The sequence below is a fragment of the Montipora foliosa genome, chromosome 3 (genome assembly GCF_036669935.1).
Source record: "Montipora foliosa isolate CH-2021 chromosome 3, ASM3666993v2, whole genome shotgun sequence".
In the NCBI taxonomy this organism is placed as follows: domain Eukaryota; kingdom Metazoa; phylum Cnidaria; class Anthozoa; order Scleractinia; family Acroporidae; genus Montipora; species Montipora foliosa.
The window spans coordinates 57,486,135-57,501,134 of NC_090871.1; the positions used below are offsets into that span (position 1 = coordinate 57,486,135).

Consider the following 15,000-nt stretch of genomic DNA (forward strand, 5'->3'; position numbering starts at 1 on the left):
GGTTGGACGATATCTGTTTCTTGAGGACAGAAAGAAACGTAGTGGCAAACTTCTTTCAGTACCCAGAGAAATTGCTAGTGATGAGAGTATATCTTGTGGGGCCAGTGCATCATTCAAATGTGGAACCACCAATGGAAGACTTCTTGGTGGAGCAGCTTCTCTCCAAGACAACCCAGGTATGTGAACAGTATTTTGATGTGGCAGTTTGACCTTTCAGGCTCCTACATCATTCTTATGCCTGATTTTTCTTTCTTTGTTTTGTTTTGTCTGGTGTGGTCAAAATTACTAGATCTGCATTGGTTTCACACCGCAGGGTTCCCTTCCCCGTAGGGCAGACACATGATCTACATTGTATATTTTTAAGGGTGCTACAGAACGTGTGCCCCTTAGTTGCTCTGGGAATTTTGGAAGATTAGTGTTAAAATCCACCTCTGTTGTGCAATATTTTGGTAGATTTGAACTTGCAAGCAAGATTTATACGCATTACCATATCCTGAGAGTAAAACCAGTGGTATGGAATTCATGAATTCTGTAATCCATATACCATATTACGGATATGGTGGCCATTTTGAAATATATTGTTTCAAATAGCTATTATGGGATTTTAAGGGGGCAAATTAGTATGCATGCCCCCATAGAGTTCCATAATAGCTATTTGAAACAATGGATTTCCAAATGGCCACCGTACCCGTAAAATGGTCTATGGGGAAAAAGATTTTGTTGTGACGGATTAATTTCTAACGTTGTAGGCTGAACCTAGGAAAGAGTGGTTTAAACGGAAGTTTCAATAGTGCTAGTGCAGATTCTCTATAATGAGTTTCAGAAGATTTTTCCATTCCTAAATTAAATTATTTTGACCATGAGAAAGTCATTGGTAAAAAGCTATCAGAAGGACAGAGAGAGAATTCAAGAGGAGCTATCAATATGATAATTAGGTCTGTGTGCAGAAGGAAGCCTCATAGTATGTGCAGAAAACACAATTTTAAAATTTGCTGTTTCTAACGTTTCCCGAGCTGCTACAAAGGGGTGGAATGATCGAGGAACCTTACAAGTATTATCCTCCAAGGTTTGACTTTGTGCAAGCCAACAGAATGTCTTTGATCTTTGTAAATAGTTGGGTCGAGGGTGGGATGAGTTTTAAGAATGCTTTCAAATTTCTTATGTGGAATTGGGAATACAGACTTTGTCATCTGCCGTGATCATTTGTGGGAGCAGGGGTGGTGCAGTGGTGAGAACACTCGCTTCCCACCATCACCACCAATCCTGGATTTGATTCTTGGTCCGGGCGTCATAAAAAATTATGTGCGTTGAGTTTGTTGTTGTACATGTCCATCTACATCTGCATGTTCCAGCAAGCGGCAAAGTCCCTTTTTGGCTTATGGCTGTTTCTGCTTAGGTGGCCTTATACACCGTAAGCCTTTTTAGAGACATCACTGCCAAGCTGGCCACTTCTGCTGGAGAGAACAGGACAGCCACAACACCGGGGACTACATCCCCTACTCTTATTGAATAGTGTGTGGGTTCTTTCATGTCCCACAGGGAACTTATGAACATAGAAGGTATTTGTGAGACGGTGCTTACGGTCGATAGTCCTAATCCGAGAAGACTTGAAAGTCTAACCATTTGGAGATGAAATTACAAAGGCAACACTTTCTCCTCAGTTATTTTTAAGATCCTGAGTGTTGATCCAGGTGGGGTTCGAACCTACGACCTCCCGCATGACAGCCCGATGCTCAACCAACTGAGCCACCGGTGCGCGGTTGTTGGTTCTTTCCTTGTTCCAAGAGGTTTTTCTCTGGGTACTCCAGTTTTCCCCTCTCCAGAAAAACCAACAATGCCAAATTCCAATTCGACCCGGATTGCACGGACACATGTTTGACGAGCTTCTGAGCGCTCTTAAGGTTTCCGTGGATTAAACAATCAAATTACAATTACAATGAACGAAATGATATATAAAGTGAATCATAATTTATACTGAACTGCGGATATGAAGTCAAGTAAAGCTACATGTATGATCCTCACAGTTATGGCCACAATTTTAGCAATTGCATAAAGAAGCCTGATAAATTCAGAACTTCAACGGGGTTTGAACCCGTGACCTCGCGATACCGGTGCGACGCTCTAACCAACTCAGCTATGAAGCCACTGACGCTGGGAGCTGGTTCAAACCCCGTTGAAGTCCTGAATTTATCAGGCTTCTTTACACAATTGCTGAAATTGTGGCCATAACTGCGAGGATCATAGCTTTACTTCGCTTCATATCCGCCGTTCAGTATATGATTCATTTCATATATCATTTAGTTCATTGATTCATTCCTCACGGTAAAATTAGAATCCGCAAATGACCGGCTCCCAACGCCAGTGGCTTCATAGCTCAGTTGGTTAGAGCGTCGCTCCGGTATCGCGAGGTCACGGGTTCAAACCCCGTTGAAGTCCTGAATTTATCATGCTTCTTTACACAATTGCTAAAATTGTGGCCATAACTGCTAGGGTCATAGCTTTAGTGAAGTGAAGTGAAGCTACTAGTCTCTCCCCTCGGGGCATTTCAGGACTAATTTACAATGTTTTACTTGAAATTACAATTACATTCCCATTCCTAACTCGATAATGTTAGGATCTGAGTTCGTTTTCTTTGTCACACCGTGTTCCAGTATTTTAGATGCTGTTGCTCAGCCACTGTTGCAATGCACATTGAATTGAAAAAAATGTACATAATTATTTGAAGTGCGGGCCATAAGCAAAACGGAAAAGTTATCCTCGCACTTATAGCTGGACACAATGTAAAACAGACACCTGAAAAACTCAGGTGCATGACCTCTGTGATGTCGGGGCCATGGTCTACCACTGACCAAAGAAGCCACTCACTCAGTTTTTCAGGTGTCTGTGAGAGACAATTGCTAAAATTGTCCAGAGGAGTGCATGCGAGGATCACAAGTCCCCCTTTGGATGTACAACTACTTGTTTTGATCCTGTTTTGTTCCACTTACCAGCTGTTTTTCATATTCAGACATTCGTATCATTGTTCACCTCTCTGAGGCAGGTACATGCATTAATTTTGCCACCTTGTTTGAAATTTCAGTCAGTGCTGGAACATCTTCCGATTCTTTACCATCGAGAGATGAAAGATTGCAAGATCGAGAGCAAGAACCAGATGAAGAAAGATGTGCAACTCAAATGTCTTGCACGTCTACAATAGGTTTTGCACACAGAAGTAAAGAGGGTGGCCAGAAGTTGACACCAGATCACGACTGCGACTTGTATGCATCCGTTTCGTTTGAGAGTGATAGTGAGGATCCTGTGTCAATTAACATTGAGGATAATGATCTTCTGCCCAAGGATAAAGTCGGAGCCAGTGTCAAAGAAGGCATTTTTGTACCCAACTGTCTTGATCGAAGTGGCCCATTGAGTGGTGGTAGCAGCATAGCTGTTAGTTCGTCTGATTCATTGGCTTTGATATCCGCTGAAAGTACACCAGTTTCTTCAAGTAGCAGCTCACAAGGATCCTTCGAGAAGTCAGCAAAAGCGCCAGAATTGTCCTTAACCACTCATTCTGCTTCAGCACATGGTGAAATCGTTAATGAGAGTGACCTGGGGCTCAATACAGGCAACAGTGAAGACGAGGTTCCAGGGCAGGCTCAGTTATTGAACAGTACAGATGATGTGACTGATGGGGGAAATACTGAGGTTGAAGACATCGAGGAACAGTCTGCTGATTACGGGTATGGGGCAACAAGAACAAGCCAATCTGACGCAAGAACGTCTCCATTATTTGAGTATGATTCACAGATCAGTTCTTCGGATAGTTCTGTATTCTGCCGTTTGATTGATCCAGTAAGCTCACATGTTGTTGATGGAAATCCCCTCCAGCTGCAACAAAGTTCCAGTGTACATGGTCAAACAGCATTGAGAATGCATGAATCTGATGAATCCAGTTCCTCTTCGACAGACTGGGAACGTTTAGGCGCTCGATCCAAACGTTCTCAAACACATCGTCCACAGATTGCTATATCACCTCCGCCCCCGCCACTAATCGCCAGCCCTGTATCCGATGGCTTGGCTGGAGATTTCTTAGTACGACATTCACAAGACAAAACTGTTCATGAAAGTCTGTTTGCAAATGGCAGGGATTTTTCAATTCTCGGAAATGATACATCGCAGGTAACTTCTTTTGTTGATGGAAGGACAAATGCGTCAGAAGCTTACAGAGTTAGGCCATATTTTGGAGCTTGTCAGGCGGCAGCAGTAGGGAATAATTCGTTTGTGAGATATGATGGCAATGCTTTCTCACCTGTCCCTAGTGGTGGTTTTGAAAGAGTAGGATTACTCGGTGGACGTTCTTACAATGAAAGATTGTATGGAAACAGTGCACCTGCAGCAGCAGCACCTTTGCCTAACCACACAGGACTAAGTAATGTCACTTTGGGTTGGAATGGCTCATCAAGCAATGGTGCAAGTAACGTTGATGGCTTTCTGCATATTGATCATGGAGTTACAGGGCAAGGAGATTATAGCAGGGAATCTTATTTCCGTTACGTCCAACGTAGCGCACACATGGGGCAGGTGCCATTACATTTGCGGAGTAACGCAATCTCAGGAATCACCCCTTCGGGTTTTGCTTATCGATTGTCAAGTTCGGGCCTTACTTTTGGCCAATTGGATGATGGTGCTGCTGGAATTCGGCGGGGACAGTCACTATATGCCACTCAAAGACATGTCGTGAGTGACGGTGATTCCGCCTTCATGGATGAGCAGGCCGCGAATGAACGGTCACACGATGCTGATCTATTACTTGGACAACAACAATCAATTGCGAAGAGGCGTCACGAACCAGGTAGCACCACCGCTGGAAGTGCTGTCATTGTGGGCAATTGTGGTTTGCCTCCTCAAATCTCGGTTTCGGCCTCCTGTGTTTCTTCTACCAGAGTTGTCTCAACTACAGCAAGTCGGCCTCTTGTTGTTAGTGCAAGTAACGGTACACGGGGTCTTGATAATAACGCAAGTAGAAATTCAGTTGTTTCCTCAGCCACACCTGTTGATGAAAATGCGGAGACCAGCCTTGCACCAGTTTCTGTTAATGTCAATGAATTCAACTCCAGAGGAGCTTTGTTGAATAGAGACAATGGAACAAACGATATCGGGCCGATCGACGATTCCCTTCTTGCTTTAGAACGACGTGTGGCAGGTGCCTCTGCGTTCGTTGAACGGGTGCTTAGGGAAAGAGAAGAACGGGAACAGTTTGAACGAGAAATAGGAAGAAAGGAACGAATGATTAGGGAAAGACGAGAGAGAGAAAGGAGGGAGAGGGAGGAAAGAGAGATACAGGAAGCCGAGCGATGGCCGCAGCAGCAGGAGGCAGTTTCTGTGCGATCTCCATGGCTCTGCGAACATTACCAGCGACATTGCCGAGTGCGGTTTCCTTGTTGTACACAATTCTATCCTTGTCATCGATGCCATAATACCTCAAGAAACTGTGAAAACGAAGAAGCCAAAGCATGCCGTGCGACGCACCTCAAGTGTTCTTTTTGCGAGCATGAACAAGAGGTGAGTTTTATTTTCGTGCTTTAGGCAGGGGGCTTTCAAGATTGAGATTAAGCTTTAAACTTTGGTTCTAGCGAGAGCACGAAGCTATTGAGAAAAAAAGTAAAACACATGGCGTACGTAACCAAGACTCGGTTAGAGCATTGCACCGGTATCACAGAGCCTGAGGTCATGGGATCGAATCCCGTTGAAGTCGCCTGAATTCTTTCAGTTGTCTATAAGAGACAGTTGCTTAAATTGTCCAGATAGAGTGGTTTTCAACTGAGTGTCGAAAGTAATTAGCGAATTGCTTTGGTTTATAATTACTTCACTCAGTGATTGGTTCAAAGTTCTCGCGCCAATTTTTGGACCAATCAGAAGTGAAACCAAAACCAATCGTGGCTCGCGCGTGCACATTTTCCTGCGCTTTGTGTCGGCTACGTGTAATTACTTCGAGTTTTGATTGGTGTACTGGATTGTCTCCGTCCTTTTTGATTGGCCAAAGTGATTACTTTGGGTTTGGTTTTACGACACTCGATTGAAATCCACTCTAAGTGCAATGATTAATCACTTCTAACTTTCGTCTTTTGTAAAAGCTCTGCCAGGAAATTTTTAACCCTAACCTTAACCTGAGTAGCCATTGCAAAAGGATTCAAGAACGATTTTGACCAAGAACAATAACCTGTCTCTCCGCTTGGAACTTAACTTAATTATTATGCAAATTCTGCGAAAGTAAATTATATTGTATTGCTATCCAACATGGCGGCCGTGTCACGTGGGTGCAAACCAAGAATACCGGACCACCAGGAATACCGGACTAAAATGGCGGAGGACGAAAGAGCCATTGTTATTCCGATTAGGCCTTGCTAATTAGGTATTGTTATGTTCGCTTTGTTCTTGTTTCATGGACATTAATTATTTCGGATCCGGTATATGAAAGACCAGCCAAGAAACTTGACAGTATTAGTATATGTAATCACATGATTTCGAGTGCAATTTGGAATAAATAAGCAGGAGTAAATTTGTTTCAAAGACGACCAAAATTACGTACTCGTGCAATTTGTAGTCTGTGAAAACATTTACAAGTGCTTATTTAGTCCAGATTGCATGAGAAAAGTCATGTGATTACTTATAATGTACATGAGAAAATTCGAGATGGTTAAGCAGAAGAAACGCGCTCGTATCACGCCATAAATTGAGCCATCCAGGGCTCGCGTTTGATTTCAAGACAAAAGATTTGATTGGTTCTGACCAAACCCAAATATTAGCCAATCATAATTCAGAATTTTGATGTGTAATTTGCACTGGTATTACACTTGAACTTCACTGCTCTCAAGCAATAGACCTTATTCACGATAGCCGCCATGTTGGATTTGCCTTTATCATGCAAATTAGCTACACACTTCTGAGGGGGCAAAGAACAGAAGTTCGAGAGGTTATAACGAACATCTTAGCCACACAGATGACTTGTTTCACGTTCATTGAATGTTTATCACCTAAGGAGTAAAATAGAATGCTTACACAAGTTACTTCGATGTTTTTAGCGAAAATTGAGCAGATAACGAAGTAGAAAGTCAAAATGTCGGAGGCAATCAAAAGATATAAAATTATTGTAAAAGGTACTTAATTCTAAATAATAAAATGTACTTTTAGCAATGTTAATTCAATATTTCGACGAGCCGATTTTCCGCAATTTGCCTTTATTCCAATGTTTGCCCCCCAGCATAACACATGGCTGATTTGCAAGACAGTTTGAAAACCAACATGGCGGCTATCGTGAATAAGGGCTTTTTTCATGTCTATTATTAATCTACATAAGACAGTTGAGATAAACTCCTAAATGAAATATTTCTGGACCATCGTTTTAACGCAAAAGATAAAGAATGTCACACAATCTTGTAACGCAATTTTAAACTACACGACGTTGCCTTTGGAGTAAAGCTGGTAATGTTACAACACTGTATATTTTCGGTTATCTTATTATAGTACATTCGGAATAAAAATGCCCCTTTGCTTTTATCTTTACGCTAAAATGATCATTGGGAGATATGCTTTCTCGTTATTTTTTATTTATTTTACTTTATTTTTTTTATTTTTTTTTTTTCGGAAGATTGATGAAAACAGTGGAGTTTGCGGCAAATGCGGTGCAAAGATGGCTGCCTATTTTTGCTCTATATGTAAACACTTTACAAACGTGGACAAGAATCCTCATCATTGTGAAAAATGTGGAATCTGCCGGTGAGTTGTTCTCGTTGTAATCCCCTTACCTCTTTGTATTTACCAAGGATCAATTTCGATAGCACCAGAATGTAATTTCACGGATTTAGGTAGTGTGAAGCGAGAGCAAGATCATTTGTGCTATAAAAGATGCTACCGAGGCAGTAAGTGGTTGTATTACACCTCTCAGATAGTAGGCGCTGTACGGTCCGCTAAATTTGACATTTTGCGGGATAAATTTTCTCTAGCAAGGTTTCTTTTTTTTTTTCTGTCGTTTATGGTACATGAACTATTAAAACCCTGGATCTTGCAAACAACTATTTCAAAAAGCCAAGGCGATTTATTCGTTTTTCGGATTTAGACGCGGCAATCTTTGTGGCAGTTGAACCTTCCGCTCGACTTCAACTTGTTTCCTTTTCTGCGCGGCTGATTATCACAAAGATATAATAAACATCTTACTGACCTCTACTCTGGGTGCCAGAGGATTTTATCTCGTTGGGGGCGACAGACTATTGAGCGGCGAAGCCGCGAAAGCGAGTCGCGAACCGACTACTTCGCTTTGACACTCCTCGCCCCTGGTGAGCGAGAAGACCTCTCTGGCATCCAGGTTAACTGACCTCGTTTTCTCGGTCCAATTACGGATCCTCGTTTTTCCTCGTTGATTTATGTCCTTCGCGCTTAGGCCACAAATCAACGGAAAAATTTACAGTAAGGAAAATGGTGAACTATTCTTAACAGGTGCACTTTTTGGGGGTATTTAGTATTATTTTTCTTGTGACGTAGAATCCACGCCGACAAGTCATTCCATTGTGACGTTTGCAATGTATATTTGGATAAACGACTTGAGGGGAACCACAAATGCCGTCCCGATTCCGGCCACGATGAATGCTGCATCTGCTTGGAGGTTTGCTCGAACTTCACGAATTGACTTTCTTTGACGTGCTCCATGTCCCTTTTTGCTAAGCGCCAAAGTGTTTTTTTTTTTTTTTGATGGGCCATTACCGAGTTGCTGTTTGCGTCTGTTTGATAGAGAATCTTGATACATAACAATACAAATAAACAATAGTCGAAAATTTCCTGCAAATCAAGCTGATTTCCGTTTGACTGGTTCCCACCAAGACTCGCTTTGAAACAGAGGCAAACAGTAGTTCGGTATTTGGCATTTCGGGAATCTTTGTTTACATTTTTTGCTTCATTAGCATAAGGCTGTCGTTTTTTAATCAGTCGGCCAAGAATAGAGTGGTTTTCAATTGAGTGTCGAAAGTAATTAGTGAATTACTTTGGTTTATGATTACTTCACTCAGTGATTGGTTGAAAGTTCTCGCGCCACTTTTTCAACCAATCAGAAGTGAAACCAAAACCAATCGTGGCTCGCGCGTGCACATTTTCCCGCGCTTTGTGTCGGCAACGTTTAATTACTTCGAGTTTTGATTGGTTTACTGTGTTGCCTCCGACCTTTTTGATTGGCCAAAGTAATTACTTTGGTTTTGGTTTTATGACACTCAATTGAAAAAAAGTGCATTGCATTGCATAACGAGCTATCCCTGAAAATGCGAATGCGATATACCTGATAATGTCTGAACTAGGATGCTTTGATAAGTCGAAATTTTGCCAAAAAAATACATGGGATCACTAGCGCGTTTGCCATCAAGAATTCATCAGGTGTTGATGGCTAATAACTAGCTAGTTATCTGGCTAATCGCAAAAGATGCAGACCATCAAATAAACGTATGACAACGTAAAGAGATTATTTGCTAGCGGCGCCAAGCGCGGAAAATGCGCAATAGCAAACCAGAATTTGTTTACTGTTATCCTCGGATTGGCTCAGAGTTGGGCGTGAGATTTTTTTTCAGCCATCCAGTAGTCTTGATTTTCTAAATTAGCGAACGGACATTATAAATGCAGGCTACGTGGCCCTGCCTGCGTTCATTTGACTGTCTTGAAGTTCCTAATACAATTATGAATTCGCTCCATGCATATTTTTTTCTCGTTGTTTTGCAGGAGGCATTCAGTGGCTTTCAAATATTGCCATGTTCGCACAAAGTGCATCGGGAGTGCGCCATAGCAATGATCCAAAATGGCATGTAAGTACAATTTTTTTTAATCCGATACAGTTCTTGTTTTGTTTTGTACAGTGGTTCTGTGTCCTCGTTATATTTATATTGTATCGGTGATGCTTGTGAAAATGCTATTTTTTTTTTCAAATGCAACTATTGATGTTTAAGGTGTAATGTACCCATGGGAAAGATGGGAAACTAGTTTTTTTACGAAGAGGCAAAAGGAATATTGAAAAATCAAAGGTCGTAAGTTCGAATCCTGCCTCACTGTACGACTCTGATTTTTCAGTCGTTGTCGCCAAGCAACCACTTGGTTTTTTTTCTTTTATACACGTCGTTACACCTACGAAAATCTTGTTCCCCATTGACCCTATTATTGAATGATGACCAAGGATTATTCCTTCATCCTTGTGCTAATTATCTCTACAATTCTCGTTAGCATCGACAAAATACAAGAAAATTTCTGTTTGAATATGAGGCTTGTTGGTCTAATTAATGGAAAGAGTAATAAGAAATAGTAAATTCGTCGCAATAATGTGGTAGCCTAGACTGTAGTCTTCTGTAAATTCTGTGTTGACTCTGATACAACTTAAACATGAAAAACCAAACAACAGTCCCGCTCCTAAACTCGGCTGTATGTCTCAAATGTAAATGGAGAAATACCATTCGCTTATTTAAGAGATACTCGATTCGACAAAATGGCGAGACGGCTGAGGTATTTTTCGTTTTATCATTGGTTATTTAACATGTGTAAAAAAAAATTCCAAACACTTACAGCTAGTCAAGACTGTGTTCGTCTGTAAATTCTGATACAACTTATACTTAAAAACAGGCGCGCTCCTTAACTCGGCTGTATGTCTCGAATGTTATTGGAGAAATTTTTAAACAAATTGTGAAAACTAACCGTTTCGTGTGGTTTAAAAATACTTTCCTGTACGATTGGAGGGTCTCCGAATTCTATTTTGGGTAACATGTCAACTTATCGGGAAGGGTTTAGGCCCTGTTCACACGTATCTGGATATTTTTGAATCCGAATTATTTTCTCCGCGGATTCAAAAATTTTCACGCCCACATGTAACGTAATCAAATCGTATTTGCCCGTCCACTTGTATCCGGATTCGTTCTAGCACCCAGGAGTCCTCTATGACCGTTGTCAACAGAGCCTGCGCCATTATGCGTGCGTATTGGAGAGAAGTGATAGTTTTTCGTTTAGCGGCCATGTTGAGTGTTTACACGGTAAAGACTGGAATCTAAGTTTGTAACGTCGGGTTTGAAACTATCCGGATTCGACCGTCCACTCGATTCCAAATGGACCTCTTTAGCTTGTACGTTTTGTTATCCCATTTCAAACCACGTGATGTTACTTTAGGGAACAGTTTCTTTTAAATGTCGTCTTATGAACGTGCGACGTATGCATAGCTTATAAAAAAACAAAAGGGAAATTCCCTTGGGAACATCACGTGGTCTGAAATGGGAAAACAAAACGTACAAGCTAAAGAGGTTCATTCTTTGCGTATTCAAAACTATCCACTCTGGAGAGCAGATTCAAAAAGTTGCGGACTCGCATGCCGGATTCGCCGGTGGATATGGGTGGACGTGACGGCGAATCCGCAAAGAAAAAGTTGCGGATTTAAAAATATTCGGATAGGTTTGGACGAAACCTTAGAGGAGTATGAATGTGACCTGGATACCAAATTTCCTTTGGGTGGCACTCTTATGAATTAGAACTATTTTGTTAAAAAAAATTCCATTTATTGTACTGTTTTTCTTCGCAGTCGCACCTGTCCAGTTTGTCGACACCCGCTCTACGCAGCACCAAGCGAATGAATTACACGCGGAAAGATTATTGGTTGACTTGCATCTGGGCACGCAGCAAGCAGTCAATACATAACTCCATCAGGAAAAATGGACTCGGGTGGTTTATATTCAACGCTAAAAATTAAAAGATGAGTCGTTTTATCTCGGAAAAGACCCTGGAGATAATTTCAACCGTTTGATCCAATGCCTTATAGTATTAGTCGCCGTTGGCTCCCTGCTTAAAATAATTGTTCTTGACGTCCATATTGTTGCGTGATATTAAATGTGGACATTTTTCATGTTACGAATGCAAACGATAATTGTTAATTTTTGTTTGCTAAATGTTTTGTTCGCCGTTGCAAGTAGTATAGGGGGATGGATAGACGAAATTATTCAAAATGGCGCCCAGTGGGAAATTCTACTGAACCGGTTTTTGGATTAGGCTTTATAATGAGATGCATAACACGTAGGTGTACGGGAAATTCTACCCAAACCGGTTTTTGGATTAGGGTTTATAATGAGATGCATAACACGTAGGTGTACGAGGGTATAAGAGGGTGTATTCAAGATGGCGGCAGAGGTTTAAATGAACTGCACGTTATATATTTGGTTTAAATTGTATTATAGTTTTTCTTTTATTTGGAGTGAATGAACTGTCATATATTTGAGTTTGAAGTGTAGTACCTACGTGGTATGCATCTCATTATAAACCCTAATCCAAAAACCGGTTTGGGTAGAATTTTCACCGCTGCCGCCATCTTGAATATACCCTCGTATACCCTCGAGGGTATATTCAAGATGGCGGCAGAGTTTTAAATGAACTGCACGTCATCTATTTGGTTTAAATTGTATTATAATTTTTCTTTTATTTGGAGTGAACTGTAGTGTTCTGGTGGTACGGTTCCGCCCAACCAGCCGGTTAGTATCGCGCTTATATAGGGAAAGAATAATGGAGTAGCTAAGAACCAATGAGAAGGCACTGACGTCACAGTCAAACAAGTTGAAACAAGTTTAAGGGTTGGTTAGAAAAACCAGTTTTGAAGATGATCAGTATTCAAAAGTCTTCAATAGCAATAACCTGTCAAACCGGTTTGCTTTTCTTCCTTATGGCACACCCTGAAATGGACGCGCGTATAAAGGTAATGGAAAAAAAATAGTTCAATTCAAAGATGGGCCGAATGATCGAACATCAGATTTTTGCTTTGGAGATGGACGCATTAACAAACCGTTTGCAACGGCTGCAATTGGACAACAAAATCGTAACCTTACTTAACGAACTTTGGGATAAGATGAATAAAGGAGGCTCTCGCAAAGTTGAAATAACAAGTGTTGAAGATGGAATGGAAGTCATAATTGGAGAGCTAATGGTTCCAACATTTTATTTTACGAACGAGAAGAAATTTTCCCGTCAACTTCGTTGTATTTTGAAGTCAGCGCTACAAAATGAACACTGGCTACAGGCAAAGATTCATCAACTATTTGTTAGAGAGGGAGAACGCCATCGTAGATGGTACAATTGAGGAAACTTTTCCAGAAAGAGAGAGTTCGCCTTGAAATGAAATTCCATTAGCATTATTCGTTGCTTTTCAAATTTAAGTAGTTTCGAATGTGCAAAACGAATGTGCAAACGAGTGTTTGATTCCTTACCGCGTACTAGATTCAATAGCTAGATTTGTAAGGATGCGAAATTCCAGTAGCATACTTTGCTCTCTCGCTTACAGCTTTGTGAGGAGAATCATCCTGAGATAGATTACGAGGAAAATTGTATAGTCTGTATATATTTTAATAAAGGCCGGGTTAAACCCTATTCAACAACACGACTTTCCTTTGCAATTCAGTGTATATTTGCATGCCGAAACGTGGATGAAAATGGAAACAGTGATAATCATGAAGAATGTGATCACTGTCAAAGGTTAACTGAAAAACTCTTTGACAATTATTTCTAACTATGTAGAGAGTTTTTCAAGTAACCTTTGCTTCTTCATGTTTCATTCCTTTCGCTGAATTGAAAAGGCGTTGCAGTGTGTTTTTCAATAGGGTTTAATTAATTTATACACAGCATTTGTTCGCATTGTTTGTAAATACTTTAATTTGCTTGTAAATACGAAGATAAAAATATGATGCCTTTTTTTTTTTACTGGTTGAAAGTGAACGTTTCATTGCTGTTCCATCTTGTATGTGATAAATAGTCACTCTTCCACTCGCTAACAAATAGTTGATGAATCTTTGCCTGTAGCCAGTGTTCATTTTGTAGCGCTGACTTCAAAATACAACGAAGTTGACGGGAAAATTTCTTCTCGTTCGTAAAATAAAATGTTGGAACCATTAGCTCTCCAATTATGACTTCCATTCCATCTTCAACACTTGTTATTTCAACTTTGCGAGAGCCTCCTTTATTCATCTTATCCCAAAGTTCGTTAAGTAAGGTTACGATTTTGTTGTCCAATTGCAGCCGTTGCAAACGGTTTGTTAATGCGTCCATCTCCAAAGCAAAAATCTGCTGTTCGATCATTCGGCCCATCTTTGAATTGAACTATTTTTTTTCCATTACCTTTATTTTTTTTATTTGTATTTTACTTTTTTATGACTTTACAGGTATATAATACAAAAACGTAGAAAAAGATACAAAACAGGGCTTACAATACTTGCACGTCAAGTTACTTTGATTATTAACTGCAACGGAAACTATGCTACACTATACTACACTATACTACACTAAAACCAAGAAATACTTAACAAAAATTAAATAAAAAAATAGATATACAAGTATAAATAAAGTGTACGGGAATTATAGAAAACAAAATTTGGATAACAGCTACTATTGTATTCATTGTATTAATGGAATTACGAGGTTTCCATTTTTTGTCGTGGAAATGGATTTTGTTGCTTTTTCTCGCAATAACGCGTTCGGTTTCAAACATTTTCTTAAATTTATCGACTAACAATCTTAATTTTAGAGGGCCCTTATTTAACTTACAGCGATAAATAAAAAACTTACTTTCAAGGACAATGTAATTGATTAGGATGTTTATACTATCGCTCGTATCTAGAAACCCGAGAAGAACATCCTTAATGTCAAAGCTAACAGTTATATTTACAGAATTAAGAAGAGCCTTCAAATCGTCCCAAAAAATACGCACTTTTGTACAATAAAAGAAAACATGTTCTATGGTTTCTAACTCCCTTTCACAAAAATCGCATAAAGGAGAGTCGACTTTTTTAAACATAAACAGCATCTTGTTTGTGTACAAGATCCTGTTTAATAGTTTATTTTGGAATTCTCTTAATTTAGTGTCCAATGTTGTTTTGAAAGGCAGCAAGTATATCTTTTCCCAGTCTAACTGGGATGTGTGGGTACTGAAAAAAGCGTTGTATTTCCTCTGCGCTATTGGTGTAGAAGATATCTTAGAAA

General features: G+C 40.2%; 2 protein-coding genes across 7 annotated transcripts in view; one reads left to right on the plus strand and one right to left on the minus strand.

Annotated features, from left to right (window-relative positions):
* The window catches only part of LOC137997757 (uncharacterized), a 414,333-nt gene that overhangs the window by 300,644 nt on the left and 98,689 nt on the right, over nt 1-15,000 (minus strand). The gene's annotated exons all lie outside the window — the stretch shown is intronic.
* LOC137997756 (uncharacterized) overlaps nt 1-15,000 on the plus strand; it is a 64,534-nt gene that overhangs the window by 49,214 nt on the left and 320 nt on the right. For all 5 annotated transcript variants that reach the window (XM_068843985.1, XM_068843986.1, XM_068843987.1 and 2 more), the window contains 6 exons: nt 1-176; nt 3,080-5,541; nt 7,628-7,755; nt 8,518-8,638; nt 9,736-9,818; nt 11,567-15,000. The exon at nt 1-176 is cut by the window's left edge and continues 704 nt beyond it; the exon at nt 11,567-15,000 is cut by the window's right edge and continues 320 nt beyond it. In XM_068843985.1, the coding sequence (XP_068700086.1) occupies nt 1-176; nt 3,080-5,541; nt 7,628-7,755; nt 8,518-8,638; nt 9,736-9,818; nt 11,567-11,618 (3,022 nt within the window). In that variant the 3' untranslated portion in view covers nt 11,619-15,000. The remainder of the gene's footprint in view (nt 177-3,079; nt 5,542-7,627; nt 7,756-8,517; nt 8,639-9,735; nt 9,819-11,566) is intronic.